At 49.0% G+C, this 20,283-nt stretch overlaps 1 protein-coding gene across 2 annotated transcripts in view; it reads right to left on the bottom strand.

Moving 5' to 3' along the window:
* The window catches only part of SNTA1 (syntrophin alpha 1), a 30,730-nt gene extending 10,782 nt beyond the window's left edge, over positions 1-19,948 (bottom strand). The window contains exons 1-2 of one of the 2 annotated variants that reach the window (XM_047746394.1): positions 19,507-19,948; positions 16,271-16,456 (exon numbers count right to left, since the gene is read on the bottom strand). In XM_047746394.1, coding sequence (XP_047602350.1) covers positions 16,271-16,456; positions 19,507-19,816 — 496 coding nt within the window. In that variant the 5' untranslated portion in view covers positions 19,817-19,948. The remainder of the gene's footprint in view (positions 1-16,270; positions 16,457-19,506) is intronic. The other variant, XM_047746393.1, reaches the window with a different exon arrangement.
* Positions 19,949-20,283: the final 335 nt, after the last annotated feature.

Genomic DNA, 20,283 nt, shown 5'->3' on the forward strand with positions numbered 1-20,283 from the left:
TGATAGGAGTAGAGATTTAGAAACAAGTCGGTTTTCCTGAGTACCTACCATGTACCAGGTATGGACTGGCCTTAGGTAGGTAGGACTGAGATGGTAAACATATGTACTTCTTTATCCCTTGTTCATGGAAGACATCATAAATCAATCATAGTATTCTATGGCATGCATTACCCAGCCACTAAGCCTGATTGGTAATAAAATATTTTGATCATTCTTGTTATATTTATTAGAGGTGCCTGACTGGCTCAGTTGGTAGGCATGTCTCTTGATCTCGGGGTCATGAGCCCCACACTGGGCCTAAAGCCTATAAACATTTTTTAAAAATAGAATAAAATATAAAATGCTATTTATTTTTTTAAAGATTTTATTTATTTATTTATTCGACAGACAGAGATCACAAGCAGGCAGAGAGGCAGGCAGAGAAAGAGAGGAGGAAGCAGACTCCCTGCCGAGCAAAGAGCCCGATGCGGGACTTGATCCCAGGACCCTGAGATCATGACCTGAGCCAAAGGCAGAGGCTTTAACCCACTGAGCCACCCAGGCACCCCTAAAATGCTATTTAAAAAAGCAATCTAAAGGAAGGCAATTTTAGGATTGGTTCAGTGACTCAATGACATTGAATTCAGAGTAGGCCTCTCTGCCAGTCTCTTGGCCTTCCCCTCATGACCATAAGATGACTGCCACAGCTCAAACCAATCATTCCTTACATGACAAAACCCAAAGCAGGGAGGTGATAGGCAGAACAAAGGGCTTTCTCCTCAAAACTCCTTATCAGAGAGGTAAATATTCCCATGAAGATTTATATCTCATTGGTCCGACTGGGCTCCATGCCCACTTCTAGAAATATCATTAGTGAAAGGGAATCATCATGATTTAGATCATATATCCACCCAATAAAATCAGCATTCTGTTATCAACAAAGAATTCTGGAAGGCAGGCAACCAACACTGTCTGCCACATTTGCCCTGGCATCTGGACTGTTCCCAATTCCGATGAGCAGCAGTCTCCTCATCTCTAAAATCAGCTACTGGGAAGACATTGTGTACGTCATAGTGATTAAAAGACTTACCCAAGTACTGGTCTCTCTTCTCCTAGCTATGCTGTCCCCACTGCTGCCCTACTAAGGGGTGCTTATGCCTACTAATCCTTGGGCAGCCTCCCTTCCTCTCCCTTCAACTACCATGCCCTCATGGCCATCTGACTTGCCAACCATCTGACTTTTGCAGTCAAAGCCTAAATAGTATGTTCTGCCTGTGAGCAAACAAACCAGGAAGGGGTGAGGAAGCAGTTACTGGCCCAGCTCCCTGGAAAAGCCAGATAAGAAGCTATTTCTATCACAGAAGACTGTCCCTCAGGCTCAGACAGGATCCAAGGCAAACAGCAGTGAAAGTGAGAGGAAGTTACAAACCCTACTAGGGTTGGAAGAGCAATTGAGCTGAAAACAAGAGCAGGTTTTCTTGAAAGAATTAAGTCTAGGTCTGAAGTTTGGGAACTAGGACTAAAAATGACTCAATGACTCATCCTCATCATTGCAGCAATGACTTATCCCAGAACTGACTATTGGATTATGCCTCAAGGGGCAATGGAGGTGGGACACATTACAGCCTAAATAATAGTCAAACCATTCCCCGGCTTTTCTCATTGCTAACAGAATCCTGAGCCCCACAGATCCGGCTTCTTCCCAAACAAGGAAGAAAATCATGATGGGTCAAAGCTAACCATGATCCTTCCATCCCTCTTCCTTGTGACTGGTTTAGAAAAAGTCAGATGAAACAATTCTGGCCAATGAGAACTGAAGGAAAGTACACTGCCTTCCCTTTCTCTCCTCTCTCTAGCCTTATAAGTTGCTGGGAGGGGGTTGGTCCTAGAGCAATGATATTCACATTTTGAGCACAAGGATTGGGGTCAACACATTGAGGATGGTGAGGCCTTAAACTAATATACCATGTAGCCATGCTGATTTTAGGTTTTCTGGGGGAAAACTCATTTCCTTCACTGTCTTAACCCCTTTGAATTGAGTTCCTGTTACTTGCGGACAAAAGCTTCTGGATTAATACAGCCTCCCCACTCCCCACCCTGTATGGGGAGGGGAGATACAACTGATACATTCCCCGGCTGTCACTAGCCACACCCCTCCCCTGCACCTTTCATCAAAATCCAAGGCTCTCTAGGACCTGAGCCCTGCCTACCTCTATGGTTTCACCTCCTGCTACATCCCTAATCTCACCCTCTAGTCTAATGATCCTGGCCTCTTCAGGATGCATGCCAACATCCATGCTCTCCTGTTTCCCCTGGCTTATAGAACCATGCCCATGATGCCTGGAAGAAAAATCACACTTCCCAGCCTCCTTTGCAGCTAGGAGTGGTCACATGACTAAGTTTTAACCAAGTAAGTAGAAGTGTTTGGACCTTTGGGATGGTCCAAACTTGCACTCTTTTGAAAACGTTCTCTCAGGACACCTGGGTGGCTCAGTTGGTTAAGCAGCTGCCTTCGGCTCAGGTCATGATCCCAGCGTCCTGGGATCGAGTCCCACATTGGGCTCCTTGCTTGGCGGGGAGCCTGCTTCTCCCTCTGCCTCTGCCTGCCATTCTGTCTGCCTGTGCTCGCTCGCTCTCCTCTCTCTCTGACAAATAAATAAAATCTTTAAAAAAAAAAAGAAGGTATTTTTGGGGCGCCTGGGTGGCTCAGTGGTTAAAGCCTCTGCCTTCGGCTCAGGTCATGATCTCAGGGTCCTGGGATCGAGTCCCGCATCGGGCTCTCTGCTCAGCGGGGAGCCTGCCTCCTCCTCCTGTCTCTCTCTGCCTGCCTCTCTGCCTACTTGTGATCTCTCTGTCAAATAAATTAAAAAAAAAAAAAATCTAAAAAAAAAAAAAAAGAAAACGTTCTCTCTGCACAGAATGCTCTTAGTACACAGTTTTCTTTTTTTTTAAGATTTCATTTAGTTATTTGAGAGACAAGAGTGTGTGTGTGCACGTGTGTGTGTGCACGTGCACTAGATGGGGAGGCAGCTGAGGGAGAGGGAGAAAGAATTTCAAGCAGACTCTGTGCTGAGGGTGGAGCCTGACACAGGGCTCGATCTCACCACCCTTGAGATCATGAGCTGACCAAAATTAAGAGTTAGACGCCTAACTGACTGAGCCACCCAGGCACCTCAGTACATAGCTCAGATTTACAAATCTTGGATTTGTATTCCAGCTCCAGTGTTGTCTAGCTACGTGACCAAGGACAAGGAAATTCACTTGCCTGGGCCTTGTACTGCAAGTCGATAAGAGAGGAATAACAATATCTCCCCCAGAAAGATGTTAGAATTAAATAAGATGATATAAAACATGTGGCAGAGGTAAGGGACTCAAGAAATATGAGTTTCTTACCTACCAGCCACCCCTGCCCTTCTTAGAACTCTGCTGAGACTTCGTATGCTGGGGCTCTCTCTCACCAAAATGGGAGCTCCTAGAGGACAGAAAATGGACTGGAGCTGAACCAGGAGTCAGTGTTCTGTAAATGGAGAAATGAATGCCAAGGTATGACAGGTTCATTCAGGAAAGAGAAGGGGCCACAAACCCAGCCCAGTTCCATCACCCCCTAGGAAGCCTTCCCAGATGCCCACTCTGGATCCACTATACCCATCACTTCTGCAGTCCCCTACACCCCACTCTCCTATGTGTGTGTGTGGAAGTCTGTGTCCCCCAATAGGCTGGGAGCTTTGTGAGGGCATGAACCTCATCTGACTCATCTCTGTGTCCCTAGAATCCAGCAGGGATCTCCTATGCTACATGCTTGGCAAATGAACATCTGTCAACTCTGGAAGCCAGAGAAACCACTTAGAGCCGCTGCTCACCCAGGCTGTCCCAGAACTGGGTCCTCCCTCTCCTTTCCCACAGAAACATACTATAAATGGACAGCACACAAGCTGATGCCCAAAACAGGGCTTGGGTTTCACAAACCAATTGGCTTGTCCCAGAGTGGGGGTGGGGTTCAGGGGGCCCCAGAATGTGGCCATAAATAGCCCAGCTCAGAGGCCTCCTCCCTGCTCTGATTTCTGCCTGAGTCACCCGCCCAGGCAGGGTGGGGCTAGCCAAAGGCAGTGGCCTGAGGGCTGATGGCCCTGTGGTCAGCATTCTTGAGACTCCAAAGATAAGCCCAGCTGGTATCCACGCCCTCTCCAGCCAAGCCCCTGACCCAGGAGCCTGGTGAAGCAGTGACACTTGGATCCTTCCTCCTCAGGGAAGCTAAGACACACAAACATAGGACACCCTGACCCTTCCAGAGGCCCCCGTTCCCTTATAGCTCTGCCAAGAAGAGATGGGACCCAGGCCTGGCCCCAAGGATCCAGGAAAAAGACTCCCCCAGGAACACAAGGAACTGAAACAGGGCAGGATCATTCACCTGGCCCAGGACAATTGGGAGGAGCAAATGTGCTGCAGAGAGAAGGGGACACATCCATTTTAGCTCAACCAGTATCCCCAGTACTTATCCCAGTGTTCACTAATGCTTGTGACTGAACGTCCTGGCTTTGAGTCTTGACTGAAGCCCGTCCTCTAAGCTCACTTGTCTGTTCAGTGGGCACTCACCTACTTGGCCCTGGCCGAAATCACGTGATCTAAGATCCAATTGTTTACTAGGCTAGAGCCTCTCTCCTCCAGCCAAAATGTCAGTTCCATGAGAGTAGGGACTTGCTTTCTTATGCACTAGGTACCCCAGAATCTAGTATAGTACCTGACATATATACTAGGTAATCAATAAGTATGAAATTTGTTCAATGAATGAATTTAGACAGACCTGGGGCTTCTCATTTTGGAGAGTGGGGGCTCTGGAGTGAGGCAGGTTTGGGTGTAACTTCTTTGCTCGGCGACCTTGGACAAGTGACTTGAATTCTGTGACCCTCTATTTCTTCATCTTTAAGATTTTTTAATTTTATTTTATTTTTTTAGAGAGAATGAGAGAGAGACATCACGTGCAAGGAGGATGGAGGGGAGGAGAAGGAGGGAAAGAGGAGAAGGAGAGAGAGAATCTCAAGCAGACTCTGTGCTGAGCCCAGAGAACAACACCGGGCTTGATCCCATGACCCTGAGATCATGACCTGAGCAGAAATCAAGAGTCAGCTGCTTAACCGACTGAGCCATCCAGGTGCCCCAATTTCTCCATCATTATGACGGTAGTAAAATAGATCCATTTCTTGGGGCGCCTGGGTGGCTCAGTGGGTTAAAGCCTCTGCCTTCAACTCAGGTCATGATCCCAGGGTCCTGGGATCGAGCCCCACATCGGGCTCTCTGCTCAGCGGGGAGCCTGCTTCTTCCTCTCTCTCTCTCTGCCTGCCTCTCCACCTACTTGTGATCTCTCTCTCTGTCAAATAAATAAATAAAATTTTTAAAATAGATCCATTTCTCACAGTACTGAGACTCAATACCAGTAAAGCACTTCACCCTGCCTAGCATAGACTAAGTCTTCAATAAACTGCCTTGTGGTTATTTTTGCTGCTGTTCTTGGTATGACTATCTAAGGGGATAGGCCCAGGAAACAGTGATAGGCAAAGTTTTCAGTCCAGGCCCTGTCACCTGCTCTCTGGCTTTGGCAATCCCAAGGTCTCTCTGCCTCATTTTCCTTCCCTGTATGATGGGCACTGATACGCCAGCTCTCTGAGTAGGTATTGTGAAGACTCAAGTTGAGGCTGCCCACCTGCTCACCAAGGATGGTCTGGAGAGGATGTGGGATTCTAAAGGCTCTGGAAGGGGCGACCTTTAAGGTTCTGCTGGTCTAGCAAGGCTGGGTTATAAATAGTTCCCAGCCCCTGGCAGGCCCTGCATCAGGCCTGACCAACAGAGCCTGCATTGCCACACTCTGGGGCATGACAATCTCACCTTACCACACCCTCGAGCAGTACAACAGATGCCATCTGTCAAGATCCTAAAGGCAAGTGAACCCTTTGACCTCACAACACCCTATGCAGGAACCCCGCTTCAGACAAATGCTCACAGGTCCACAGAGGGCTCACAGCACCATTGTCTATGATGCAAAAGGCTAAGAACAACTTGAATGTCCATGAGTAGGGGCTGCTAAGTATAAGATGGGAGCCCTCTGACTAGCAGACCACTCAGTCTTGTTCAGAGCTATGTCCATGGCGCCGACATCAAGTCCTATTGCAGAGCAGGGCATCAGTAAATACTTGTTAAATAAATATATGAATCCCAATAAAGGGATATTATACTACCACTAAAAATAATGAGACAGAGTTACATGCACTAAGTTGGAAATAGGTCCTCAACTTGGGGCGCCTGGGTGGCTCAGTGGGTTAAGCCGCTGCCTTCGGCTCAGGTCATGATCCAAGGTCCTGGGTTCGAGCCCCACATCGGGCTTTCTGCTCAGCAGCGAGCCTGCTTCCTCTCTCTCTCTGCCTGCCTCTCTGCCTACTTGTGATCTCTGTCTGTCAAATAAATAAATAAAATCTTTAAAAAAAAAAAATAGGTCCTCAACTTGCTAAATGATCAAAACAAAAATGGAAACTTTCTGAAAGTGTAAAAATATCAACTGCGGTTATCTCTAGAAGAAGATAATTGCTTGGGACACCTGGGTGGCTCAGTCATTTAAGTGTCTGACTTCAACTCAGGTCACGATCTCAGGGTCCTGGGATGGAGCTCCATATTGGGCTCCCTGCTCAGCAGGAAGCCAGCTTCTCCCTCTCCCTCTGCCCTCCCCCCCACCCCACTTGTGCACTCTCTCTGTCTCAAATAAATAAAATCTTAAAAAAAAGAAGTGGGGAGACGCCTGGGTGGCTCAGTGGGTTAAGCCTCTGCCTTCGGCTCAGGTCATGGTCTCAGGGTCCTGGGATCGAGCCCTGCATCGGGCTCTCCGCTCAGCGGGGAGCCTGCTTCCCTTCCTCTCTCTCTTTCTGCCTGCCTCTCTGCCTACTTGTGATCTCTGTCTGTCAAGTAAATAAATAAAATCTTTAAAAAAGAAAGAAAAAGAAGAAGAAGAAGGGGGCGCCTGGGTGGCTCAGTCGGTTGAGCATCTGCCTTCATCTCAGGTCATGATCCCGGGGTCCTGGGATCGAGTCCCGCATCAGGCTCCCTGCTCAGTGGGGAGCCTGCTTCCCCCTCTCCCTCGGCCTGCCTCTCTGCCTACCTGTGCTCTTTCTCCCTCTGTCAAATAAATAAATAAAATATTAAAAAAAAAAAAGAAGAAGGGGCACCTGGGTGGCTCAGTGGATTAAGCCACTGCCTTCGGCTCAGGTCATGATCTCTGGGTCCTGGGATGGAGTCCCTCATCGGGCTCTCTGCTCAGCGGGGTGCCTGCTTCCCTCTCTCTCTCTCTCTGCCTGCCTCTCCGTCTACTTGTGATCTCTCTCTGTCAAATAAATAAAATAAAAATCTTTAAAATAAATAAATAAATAAAATAAAATAAAAAGAAGAAGAAGAAGAAGATGAAAAAGAAGATGAAAAAGATAATTGCTTTACATTCTCCTCAGGGTTTTTATATTTTACTTTTTTACATTTTTTAAAAATCTACTTTACTTTCAAAAATATACCACCGTATGGGAGCTACAGGCAACTGATGAATCACTTAAATTCTACCTCTGAAACTAATAATACACTATATGTTAACTAAATTGAATTTAAATGAAAATTTAAATATCTATATATACACTTACATATATCAGCACATTCCAATCCGTGTAAGACAGGATCCGGAGATGAAGTTCTTGTCACCTCAATAAGCAAAGGACTCCAGGACCTTAGTACTGGGAGGAAGTCACGCTTACTGAGAGCCCACCATAGAACAAGCACCAAGCCTGACTCTCACACACATCTTCACCTGACAGCAATAGTTCAATAAGGGTCCCTGTCCTTATGTAACAGTTGGATACATTGAATAAACAGTCTCACGGGGGTGACATGACTTGCAATGCATCATAAATACTTAAGAACATGAGTTTTTATATCTGACAGATCTGAGCTCAAATCCCATCTCTGCCACTGTGTGACCCTGGGGAAGCAGCATCACCTCTCTGAGTTTCAGTGCTCTCATCTGCACCATGGGACAAATAACAAGCCTAAGTTATAGAGGTGGTTTTGAGGGTTCAGTGAGAAAACATGGAAGGCACCTAGCACCGTGCCCATCATATTGCTGGTGACTCAATAAACAGCAGACACCACCATCACCATCATTATTGTCATTATTTCCTCTACCACCATTGGCAGCCAGGCTCACACAGCTAATGGAGGCCAGAACATGTCTCCAGAGACCCCATAGGCATTTTAATCAAGATCCAGGGAACAAGGGGCACCTGGGTGGGTCAGTCATCGGGCATCTGCCTTAGGCTCAGGTCATGATCACAGTGTCCTGAGATTGAGCCCCACATCATGCTTCCTGCTCTGCAGGAAGCCTGCTTTCCCTCTCCTAGTCCTCCTGTTTGTGTTCCCTCTCTCGCTGTGTCTCTCTCTGTCCAATAAATAAATAAAACCTTTTTAAAAAAATTTTTTAAAGATTTTATTTATTTATTGGACAGAGATCACAAGTAGGCAGAGAGGCAGGCAGAGAGAGAAGAAGGGAAGCAGGCTCCCTGCTGAGCAGAGAACCTGATTCGGGGCTCGATCCCAGGACCCTGAGATCATGACCTGAGCCGAAGGCAGAGGCTTAACCCACTGAGCCACCCAGGCGCCCCCCTTTTTAAAATTTTTAAAAAATAAATGGTTCCTTGAGAACAATGATGAGAACAACAGGTCTTGGTGGCCATGGGAGGACTAGATGGGGGCTCCATTCAGAAGTCCCTCAGGGGTCTCAGGGGCACGGCATCACGTGGCTAAGCCAAACAGGGTAGCTTCAGATTAGCTGCATCCGTGACTCACGTCTCTCCTTTGACAGCCTCTCCTTTAACAGCTGTGATACATTAAGACTTTGGGCAGGACACCTGGCAGCACCCATCTCCCAGGGAAGGAGCCGGCAGGAGTCCCAAGGACTCACCATGGATACTCTCAGGACTTCCTCAAGCCCGGCCTGAGCTCTGAGCCCCATCTGAAACATTTAGGAAAGCCAACCGCAATTGACAAAGTTCAGGTAAAGTACCTGAAGGGTCAGAGATGTACCCCAGGGACAGATCCCTACTGACCAGGAGCTAATTCGTGCCGCTGGGCTCAGTGCCAGGTGCAGGGCTCTGAGACAAACTGCACATGAGTCTTGCCCTGAAAGACTTTCAGGTTCACTGGAGGAAATAACACTGAGGGCTTGCTGGGGACATAAAGATGAGAGAGGCTGGGGCGCCTGGGTGGCTCAGTGGGTTAAAGCCTCTGCCTTCGGCTCAGGTCATGATCTCAGGGTCCTGGGATCGAGCCCCGCATCAGGTTCTCTGCTCAGCAGGGAGCCTGCTTCCTCCGCTCTCTCTCTCTCTCTCTCTCTCTCTCTCTCTCTGCCTGCCTCTCTGCCTACTTGTGATCTCTATCAAATAAATAAATAAAATCTTTAAAAAAAAAAAAAGATGAGAGAGGCTGACATTCACTGAACGCTTATGTGTGAAAGACATCGTGCTCTGCACTTCAAATGCATGGTCCCGCCCTTAAAAAGAGCAAATAAACTAAATAATCGAATACCTACTAGGAGCACTGGCCTTGGTGTGTTTTAGTTTTTAATCTTGCAAATAACCATGCAAGGTAGGTATTACTCAAGGCTGAGGCCACTCAGCAACCAGACAGACCTCAGTTTGAATTCAGTCAATTTACTCGTCGTATGACCCGAAGGAAGTTATTTATGCTCAGCAAACCTCAGCAACCTTGTCTGTAAAATGGGGATTACAGCAATGCTATCATTCTATGCTGCTTTTTTTTTTAAGATTTATTTATTTTAGAGAGAGAGAGGGAGAGAGCAGTGGGAGAGGAAAAGAGAGAATCCACAAGCACACTGTGCTGAGTGCAGAACCTGACACAGGGCTCGATCCCAGGACCCTGAGATCATGACCTGAGCCAAAATGAAGAGATGGACACTCTACTGACTGAGGTACTCAGGTGCCCCACACCATACTGCCTTTTATCATGAATATTTATGGACATGCTACTCTATGAGTGCTGTCTTTTAAAAGTTTGATCATGGGGTGCCCAGTTGGGCATCTGCCTTTGGCTTAGGTCGTGATCCCAGGGTCCTGGGATTGAGCCCCACATTGGGCTCCCAGCTGGCTCAGTGGGGAGCCTGCTTCTCCCTCTCCCTCTGCCTCTCCCCCCTGCTTGTGTGCTCTCTCTGTCTCTCTCTCTCTCTCAAATGAATAAATGAAATCTTTAAAAAAAAAAGTTTGATCTTTATGTGGGATGTACCTTCTCTATTTTGTATAAAGTATTGAAACTGACTTTAATTTTTATTATCCTTTATTATTATTATTTTTTTTAAAGATTTTTGTTTTTAACTAATTCTTCACCCAATGTGGGGCTCAAACTCACAACCCCAAGATCAAGAGTAACATGCACAGGGCACCTGGTGGCTCAGTCAGTTAAGTGTCAGACTCTTGGTTTGGGCTCAGGTCATGATCTCAGGGTTGTGAGATTAAGCCCCACCACAGGCTCTGGGCTCAGAGTGGAGTCTGCTTAAGACTTTTTCCCTCTCTTTCTGCCCCTCCCCTACTCACACCCCTCCTCTCTCTCTCTCTCTCTCTCTCAAATAAAAAAATAAAATTTTTTTAAGGTTTTATTTATTTATTTGACAGAGAGACAGCAAGAGAAGGAACACAAGCAGGGAAAGTGGGAGAGGGAGAAGCAAGCCTCCCGCCGAGCAGGGAGCCCGACGTGGGGCTCCATCCCAGGACTCTGGGATCATGACCTGAACTGAAGGCAGATGCCCAATGACTGAGCCACCCAGGTGCCTCAATAAATCTTTGGGAAAAAAAAAGAGTGATGGGGTGCCTAGGTGGCTCAGTCAGTTAGGTGCCTGCCTTTGGCTCAGGTCATGATCCTGCGGTCCTGGGATAGAGCCCCAGTTAGGGCTCCCTGAGGAGCCTGCCTCTCCCTCTCCCTCTGCCTCTCTCCCCTGCTTGTACTCGTGGGCTTTCTCTCCTTCTCATATAAATAAAAGCTTTAAAAAAAAGAAAGAAAAGAAAAAAAGAGTGACATGCTCTACCAACAGAGCCAGCCAGGTGCCTCTGTCCTTTAGTATTATTTTTTAATGCATCACAGGCTCTCTGTTGTCCCTGTCTTGACAGCCACAATGGGGGTGGAGCGGGTGGGGGGGGTGGACAGCATTTGGCTGTCTCTTGATTTTCCCCCAGGCCTGGTCTCCAAGGGCCTAGGCTGGCCCTGGCTCCAGGTCTGTGCACACAATGGGCCTCTCTAAGCAGCAGACAGAGGCGTGTTGGCTGCCAGCTTGGGCCCAGACTCTGATCACAAACACATCCCTGTGGCTGAGAACAAGCTGAAAACATTTATGCAAACCCCTGACCTATCAGAGGAAAGGGCCTAGAAGGCAGGTCAGGGTTAATGAGGCCCAGCTGAACCCCTGACTTAGGCCAGGGAAGTAGGCTGCCACCCAGAGTTAGCTGGTGACATTCCTTCTAGGATGCTCTCGGGGGGCTCTGTACCCACTGAGCCCCAGGCCTCAGGAAAGATGTCCAGTTGCCCTGCCAGGTTCATATCCACAGGACAGGCCATCTTTCCATGCCCCCTGGATGTGGCCTCAGGAATGGGATGGGGGTGAGGAATTTTGAACAATGTGGCTAATAATTGGGCTCCAAGGAGGAACCGAGGCCCAGAGAGTGTCAGGAGTCCTGAGTCCAGACGGATGAAGCTGCCAGTTCCTTACCATCCCCACAAGCTCCCCCATATCTCAAGGACCAACCACATCCCAACATCCCAGCTCCCTCAAATCCTCCGGGCTCCCCAGGTCACTTCAGCAATTCAAAGACTCTTGATCCTAAGGCCTGTCCCTGGCTGAATTGGGTGGAATTATCCTTCCACAAGGCTGCTGGGCTAGGAAAGTAGCTTGAAAGAGACTTCAACTAAGAAAAGGCTGGAAAAAACTAATAAGAAGGTCACACGTCAGACTCCTCCTCCTATCCAAGCCTGCTTAGGACAAACCACCGCCATCCGCTTCCTGCCCATGGTCCCAGCTTCCTCACTGCCATTTTGCATCTATTTCTGCCTCCTTCAAACCACGCTGATGCTGCTAAAACCCAGATATGCCCATGTGCTGCACCCCCTCTAATGGCTCTCTGTTTTCCTCCAGGGGAAGTCTAAATGCCTTTAGCCTGGCATTCAAGGCCCTGAAGTCTCTCAGTCTGGATAGCCTCCTCTTTCTCCACTCCCTCATGCCCTTGGCTCAGATATACCTAACTAGTTCGCAGGCAGTTCCCCAGCTAAGTCAAGTCATTTCATCCCCTTGAGGTCTTGCTCACAGAGCTCCCCCGCCTGGAATGCCCTTCCCCCACCCCATACCCACATCTGCTTGTTGTTCATAAAGTGCCAGCATCCCCGCCTCCAGGAAGCCCTTCCTGACTATCCAGAGAGAAGTAACCTCTGCCTCCTCTCATCCCTGGACAGATCCCACTTCAGCACCTATGACACATCTGTAATCTGGTAGTTTCACTCAGCTGTTCCCCCCAACCCCTGCCACTAGGCTGAGATTCCCCTCAAAACCACTGAGCAGAGCAGTATAAAGGAGGAGGAAAAAGAAAGCAGAGAGCACTCGCATCCAAAAGGGAGGAATAATATGGGAAGATTATAAACAAATTTATTTTGCCAAATTTTTAGTTGTCAAATTTATAATAAAGGGCACCTGGGTGGCTCAGTGGGTTAAGCCTCTGCCTTCAGCTCGGGTCATGATCTCAGGGTCCTGGGATCGAGTCCCGCATCGGGCTCTCTGCTCGGCAGGGAGCCTGCTTCCTCCTCTCTGCCTGCCACTCTGCCTACTTGTGATCTCTCTCTGTCAAATAAATAAATAAAATCTTTTTAAAAATTTATAATAAAATAAATTTGTTAACTTAGATGAAATGGACAAATTCTTTAAAAAGACATAAACCAGGGGCGGCTGGGTGGCTCAGTGGGTTAAAGCTTCTGCTTTCAGGGGCGCCTGGGTGGCTCAGTGGGTTAAGCCGCTGCCTTCGGCTCAGGTCATGATCCCAGGTCCTGGGTTCGAGCCCCACATAGGGCTTTCTGCTCGGCAGGGAGCCTGCTTCCTCCTCTCTCTCTGCCTGCCTCTCTGCCTACTTGTGATTTCTCTCTGTCAAACAAACAAACAAACAAACAAATAAATAAATAAATAGCAAGCTTCTGCTTTCAGCTCAGGTCATGATCCCAGGGTCCTGGGATCAAGCCCCGCATCAGGCTCTCTGCTCACTAGGGAGCCTGCTTCCCTTCCTCTTTCTCTGCCTGCCTCTCTGCCTACTTGTGATCTCTGTCAAATAAATAAATAAAATCTAAAAAAAAAAAACACACCTTTCTATAGAGGCGTCTGCAATGGCTCAGTGGGTTAAGCCTCTGCCTTCAGCTCAGGTCATGATCTCGGGGTCCTGGGATCAAGCCCCACATCAAGCCCCACATTGGGCTCTCTGCTCAGCAGGAAGCCTGCTTCCCCTGTCTCTCTGCCTGCCTACCTGTGATCTCTCTCTCTCTCTGTCAAATAAATAAATAAATCTTAAAAAAAAAAAAAAAAAACAACTTTCTATAAAGATGGCTTCCTTGGAGAATGCTACCAAACATTCCAGAAGGAAATAATACCAATTCTAAATAAATGTGACGGGAGGAGGGTAAATTACTAATGTTTATTGAGTGCCTACCGTGTGCCACAACCTATTTTGGGCAAGAGATAGGCCAGGCTCCAGCCAGAGACCGGGGGCAAGGTTTGCCAAGGAAAGATCTCACCCTGGGAAAAGTCTCAGAAAATGTAACGGCTACAGACCCTCAATCCTAGAGCGGTACACACGTTACTTCTGTTCCCTACTGTACCCATGATAGATATGGCTAATCACTTCCAGCTCCTTTCTGCTGAGCCCAGACAAGACTTCCCAATCCTTCCAGATACATGCCTCCCAGTATCCACCAGGAGAGATGACACTGAAGATGAAAGCGATTGATCATCTCTCCTCTAGTCTAATCCCAACTGCTAGGGAAGCTGAGGGCCAGAGAAGGCAAGGGTCTTACCCAAGGCCAGAGACTGATCACAGAGCAGACATAGTTTAGAAACTGATTTTTAAATAGTTTGTATGAACGAGACAGTGTTTACATTTTATCTCCTCCAAAAGATGATGAGCTCCTTCAGGAGAGGGCCTGGGTCGGATTTAGCTTCTGACCCAATGCTCTGCACACCAGGTACATAGCAGGTGTCTATAAGTGTTTCTTGGCTTAGTAAGGAAGGAATGGAGTACCAGAATGATACCGAAGGTTTGGGTATTAGCTCCTGAAGCCAAGAGTTGCCTCAAGCTTCCAACACTCAAAGATGCTATCTTTTCAGAAAGACCCACGCTGAGAACTCAGATAGAGAGACATTCTCCATCTGAAGATGAGAGGGGGAGGAGGACCTCTGTGTGGATTAGGAATGTGTCTACAGTAGAAATCTTACCACCTCCAGATTAAACTTTCAAACAGCAGAAACTAAGAGATCTTCTCAAGTCAACCCAAATATGACATTTTGATGAGTTTCAGCTGCATTACTGGCTATAAATACCAAAATAATGAGGCATAGGGTAGGGAGAGTCTCTTTTATCTCTATCATTTATCAGTGATCTTGTTATTTAACTTTGCTGTTAAAATATGACTGTTACACTTAAGCTTCAAGGACCAAGACCACAGAGTTGACTTTTTTTTTTTAAAGTGTATACTTAGGGGCGCCTGGGTGGCTCAGTTGGTTGAGCAGCTGCCTTCGGCTGGGGTCATGATCCTGGAGTTCTGGATCGAGTCCCCGCATTGGAGAGGTGTGCCTCCTCAGCGGGGAGTCTGCTTCTCCCTCTGACCCTCCCCATCTCATGCTCACTCTCTCATTTTCTCTCAAATAAATGAATAAATAAAATCTTAAAAAAAAAATAGAGGGCGCCTGGGTGGCTCAGTGGGTTAAGCTGCTGCCTTCGGCTCAGGTCATGATCTCAGGGTCCTGGGATCGAGTCCCACATCGGGCTCTCTGCTCAGCAGAAAGCCTGCTTCCCTCTCTCTCTCTCTCTGCCTGCCTCTCCGTCTACTTGTGATCTCTCTCTGTCAAATAAATAAATAAAGTCTTTAAAAAAAAAAAAAAGCTTTAAAAAAAAAAATAGAGATCTATCCACTTAGGGAAAAAAAAGTGTATATTTTAAAAATGCACCAGTGGCACTTGAAGACATACACTGAAAATGTAAAAATAAAACAAAATGAGAGAGAACCAAGGTCAGGGCCACGAGCATGCCAAAGATCCCCCAGAGCCTGTTTGTTTCTGTGGCCTCTTGGAGACCTGTTTGGGGACACAAAGGCAATCTATGAGGATCCAGGCCTGGGGCTCAGCTCAGCAGCTTCGCTGGCCATGGCATTCTCCATTAGCCCCTGCCATCTCCCTGTGCCTGTTCTGGGCCAAGAGCCAAACACACATTCCTCAGGCCCCCACAGCTTCCGGAATTGACAGAGGGGAGTTTGAAGAAAGGGCTGAGCAAAGCAGAAACCTCCTGAGAGAGATGGCAAAAGGCAGATATGGGACAGCCACAGCAAGAGGTTTATCACAACCAATAGGGAAACCAAGGCTCAGAGAACACAATCTCCTCCAAGACCACACAGTGCGAGGATAGCAGAGGAGAACCACCAACGTCCTCCCTCCAAGACTCTTCTCTGATCCTTGCTGGAAGGATCTGATGTTCTGCAAGATAAAGGCCAAGTCTTCTCCCAAGGGAGCATGGGTCCCAGGGTTTCAGGGTCCCTGGAGCTGGAAACTCTCCAGTTTCCTCAAGAGAGAATATTAGCTGCCCCTTCCCCAGTCCCTCCCTGCCCCTCTCTTTCCCTGATTCACTCACTGGGTGGCAGATCCTGCCAGGTCCGTTTTGCTCTGATCACACAACCCAGCAAGACAGAAGTTACCTCCCTGTTCTACAGATGAGGAACCCAAAGCTCGGGGAAATGGAATGACTTGCCCAAGTCTACAGAGCTAGGGAATGAAAGAAAGGAAAGGAAAACTAGGTCTGTCTTGCTCTGTGTCAGCTTTCCCACCACCACCCCAATTCTGTGTCAAGGCAGGTCCCCAAGTTCTGTTTCCACCCAGCCCACCTCCCAGCCCCCGCTGCTAGGCGGGGGCCACTTGAAGCCTGGGGGAAGCAGAGGAAAGAATAACACCCTTGGGGTCCCCAGTGCTTACCCTCCAGCACCACCTCTTTGCCTGTCTTCTTCAGGACCTGTACCGCCTCATCGTGGGTAGCAGAGGAGAGGTCTTCCCCATTCACAGACAAGATGGCATCCCCCACGAAGAGGGCCTCGGTCTGGTCAGCTGCCAGGCCCTTGAAGATCTTGGAAATGAGAATAGGCATCTTGTTCTCCCGGCCCCCTGCACAGGCACAGAAAGAGGAAGACACTGAGGCAGACACTCCAATGCTTGAGAGTACATGAAGGCAAAATTATTTCTGAAGGCCTACCTCGGTGCCTAGCCCAGTGCCAGGAGAGCAGGGATGAGAGAGGAAAGAGGATCTCAGAAATGAGTCTTAGGAGTCTGGAACACTAATAAGTGTTCTAAATTCATAATGGAGTTTGGTCACTGGATCTTTGGCTAAACGCTTTGGGTGTTCGTCCATATTTGAGCAATTTACAAGTGCTTCAGTCACTTTTTCTTAAATATTTTGTATTTTAGGCAACTTTCCCACAATGGGGGAACCCACTGATCCCTTTATCCTGGAGTAAAGATAGAAGTCCGTTATTGCAATGCCCTCCACCCAAGGATCTCTTCTGCAATTGGAAAGCTTTACAATCCAGAACCCAGCTGAAAATCAAGGCCTGAAAGTCTAGATTTCAAAAGCCTATCCAAATTGCATCTCTGATACAAAAAAAAAAAAAAAAGCTAGTAGATCTTACTGAATCACTTTATTGCTAAGTGCTAAGCTCTTGAATATCCTTTTAAAATATGAAATAGACATAATAATTCACATTAGTTTCATACACTAAGTGCCAAGCACCATGCTAAATGCTCTCAATGTCATCTCACTGTATCTTCACAACATCCCAATCATACATGCATGCTCAGTCTCCTCTCAGGAAAAATGAAGTGCGGAGAGAAGCCCCTTGCCCAAGGTCATTCAGCTAGCTGGTGGCAGGAAAGCAGCATTTGAACCTAGGTCTCCTGGCTCCAGAACCAACACTCTTAACCCCATGCATCTCAGATACCACATTACTGGTCGAACCCAGATTACTGAAGATGAGGAACTAGTGGTCCATAAAGAGGAGGTCATTATTTCAAGGTCACATAACAAACTGGTGGCAAAGGTCAGACTGGAATACCTCCCCTGGCCCCCACACAGGCCCAACTCACCGCACCACACAGGATTTGAAGCCTAGAAAGGAATGGGTTATTTCTCTCTCTCTCTCTCTTTTTTAAGATTTTTATTTACTTATTTGAACAGAGCAAGAGAGGGAGAGAGAGCATAAGCAGGGGGAGGGGCAGAGAGAGAGGAAGTAGCAGGCTCTCCACTGAGCAGGGAGCCTGATGAGGGGCTCCATCCCTGGAACTTGAGATCATGACCTCTGTGGAAGGCAGACACTTAACCCACTGAGCCACCCAGGTGCCCCAGGGAATGGGTTTCTATTTATATCTGCTCTCTCCCATCAGAAACTAGGGACTTCAGTTCAGTTTGAAGCTATGATCATTCCAGGCTGCCTCAGCTGGGCTGGACCCTCAGAGGGCGGTCACCATGGAAACAAGAGCCCAGGCTTTATCCATGAAGAACAGAATGGAGCTGGTACTTCCCCTGACCCCTCCTAAAAGTACCTTCACTCCCAACTGGCAGTATGGAACTAAGGAGTAACTTTATGCGACCTTGGAAAGTCCGTCTCCTCTCCAAGTCTCAGCTTGTCCATCTGTAAAATGGAACTCTATATTAACTCTAAGTTCCTTTCTGCTTTAACACATTGAGTGTATAATTTCTGGATTGATCTGCTGCCCTCTCCCCTTCTGGAATTTAGGGGCGAGACTGGTGTCCATTCTCTGTCTTCCCCCTTTCTCCCTTTTTGATTCCTTTGGTTGGCTATCTGGGAATGTGCCCTTCCATGGGGAAGAACCAAATCCGTGGCTACTCTCTTAAGGCCTGATAATCGAGGTTGAAATCTCAGACTGTCATTCACTGTTTGAGCCTGGGAAAATGGTTTTATTTTTCTGAGTTTCGGTTTTTCCACCTGCAAAATGGATATTATGCTCCCCACTTTTTACCACTTGTTGCCTGGATGAAATGGATCATAAGCCTAGAGCACCAGACACAGCATTCAGCACACAGTGGTGGCTCAGTCCTCACCATCCCTACCCCCTCACCCAGGCCAAAGGGTCTGGAGACACCAATGAATAGACGCAGCACTGGGGAGAGAGAAGAGTGCATATCCAAGGTGATACCAGAGCCGACGCCCTTTCCCAAGGCAGACAGCACCCCGAGAAGCAGATGGGTAGGCATGGTGAACCCAGCTGCTGGGAGTATACTGGGATTTTAAGCACTATGGTTAGTTGCTTTGGGAGTCTCTCCTGGCCTCCTTTTTTCCTCTCATCTAACAGCAACAATTAATCAAGCACCTACTGTGTGTTTGCAGGGTGAGTACTTCAGACTCCAGTTCTCACAGAAACCTTACAACTCTATCATTAGCCTCAACATACAGTGAGGAAACTCGAGTCCAGAGACGGGAAGTGATTTGTCTAAGTTCACACAGATCCAGGACTCAAACACAATCCTGGTGCTTCCTAAAGAAATCGCTCAGTATTGGGGGCTGAGATTTCTCAGAGAGGAGTAACAACTCTATGTGCACTCCTCTCAATTATGTGCAAGGTGATGATGGCCAGATCAGGAAATTCAAGCCCAGGACCCTTCACCTAAGTACACAGGGTCCTGGGTCCTCAGATTTCTAGGTCCTTCCTGGACCCCTGTCTGTGAACCCAGCCTGTGCCTCTACCCAAGTCTCCAAACCTGGGCTCCCAACTCCAGGCCTTACCCCTCCCCTCCACCTTGGTTGTGTCTCAGGGACTTCCTCCTTCCTGCCCAGTAGCTTCCCAGGCCTCAATCCCCTTTCTCCATCCTTTGCTCTCCTACCTTCCCTCTTGTCCTTGATGTCCAGGCAACTCTGACATCTCAATGCCTCCTCACAGAACTCCCCACCCACCTGTCTTTGGTGCGCCCCCACCCGCTCCACCTGTGCCTTCGGACTTAGGCCTCGGTCTCTCGAAATCCCTCCGACCTTGGTGCTCCCGGTGTCCTCGGTCCCTCTGTCCACTCAGACACCCTCCCTGACCCTAGACAGAAGTCTTCCAACTCCGCGTCCTCCGTAGGCTGCCAGGCTCCGCGACCCCTGCGCCCTCGGCGGCCCCACAGACACCGCGACCCCCATGCCCTCGGTGCCCCCCGCGCCCACCTTTGATGCTGATCCCCAGCCCGCCGGCGTCGGCCTTGCGCACCGTCACGCGGCGCCTCTGGAGCAGCAGAGCCTCGGGCAGCTGCGGGGGCGCCGCGCCAGGCTCGGCGGCGCCGTTGAGCTGCGCGGGCTCCGGCTCCCGCGGGGCGCCAGGCTCCGGGCCGATCTCGCCGTCGGCGGGGCTCACGGTCAGAGCGTCCTCCGCCAGACTGAGCAGCACCCGCTGCCACCGCTCGCCGCCAGCCCCCGAGCCAGCCACGGCGCGGAGTTCCAGCAGCCCGGTGCGCGGGGAGCGTCTGCCTGACGCCATCTTCGCCTCCGAGCCCCCGGGCCGCCGCGCTCGCCCTGCCCCGCAGTACCCGGCCGGCTCCGACCAAGCGCCCAGGGCAGAGGGCAGCGGGGGCCCTACTGGGCCAGCCGCTACACTAACCCGGGCCGCTGGGGGTGGAGCCTCGGGGGCGGGGCTGTCCAGGGGGTGTGGCTACGGAGAGGGGCGGGGTCGCAGGCAAACTGTGGATGCGACGCCGCGGTGCCCAGGACCTGAAGGATGCAGCGTGAGAGTACTTAGGGGTTGCGGGTGTTGTGGGTAGGAGGTAGGGGTCAGGAGATAAGGAGAGAGGCGGGTAAGTGAGGAGCTGGGCGGGGCCATAAAAGGGCGGGGCTTCGCATCGGAAGCAGGTTCCTGCCACAGAGACTCTGAGCTCCCAAGGCCGTCGAGGGCAGGGACCGTAGCTCACAGGCGTAGGAGCCCAGGAGAAAGAGAATCATGGATCCTGG

The sequence above is a fragment of the Lutra lutra genome, chromosome 9, assembly GCF_902655055.1.
Source record: "Lutra lutra chromosome 9, mLutLut1.2, whole genome shotgun sequence".
Lineage (NCBI taxonomy): Eukaryota > Metazoa > Chordata > Mammalia > Carnivora > Mustelidae > Lutra > Lutra lutra.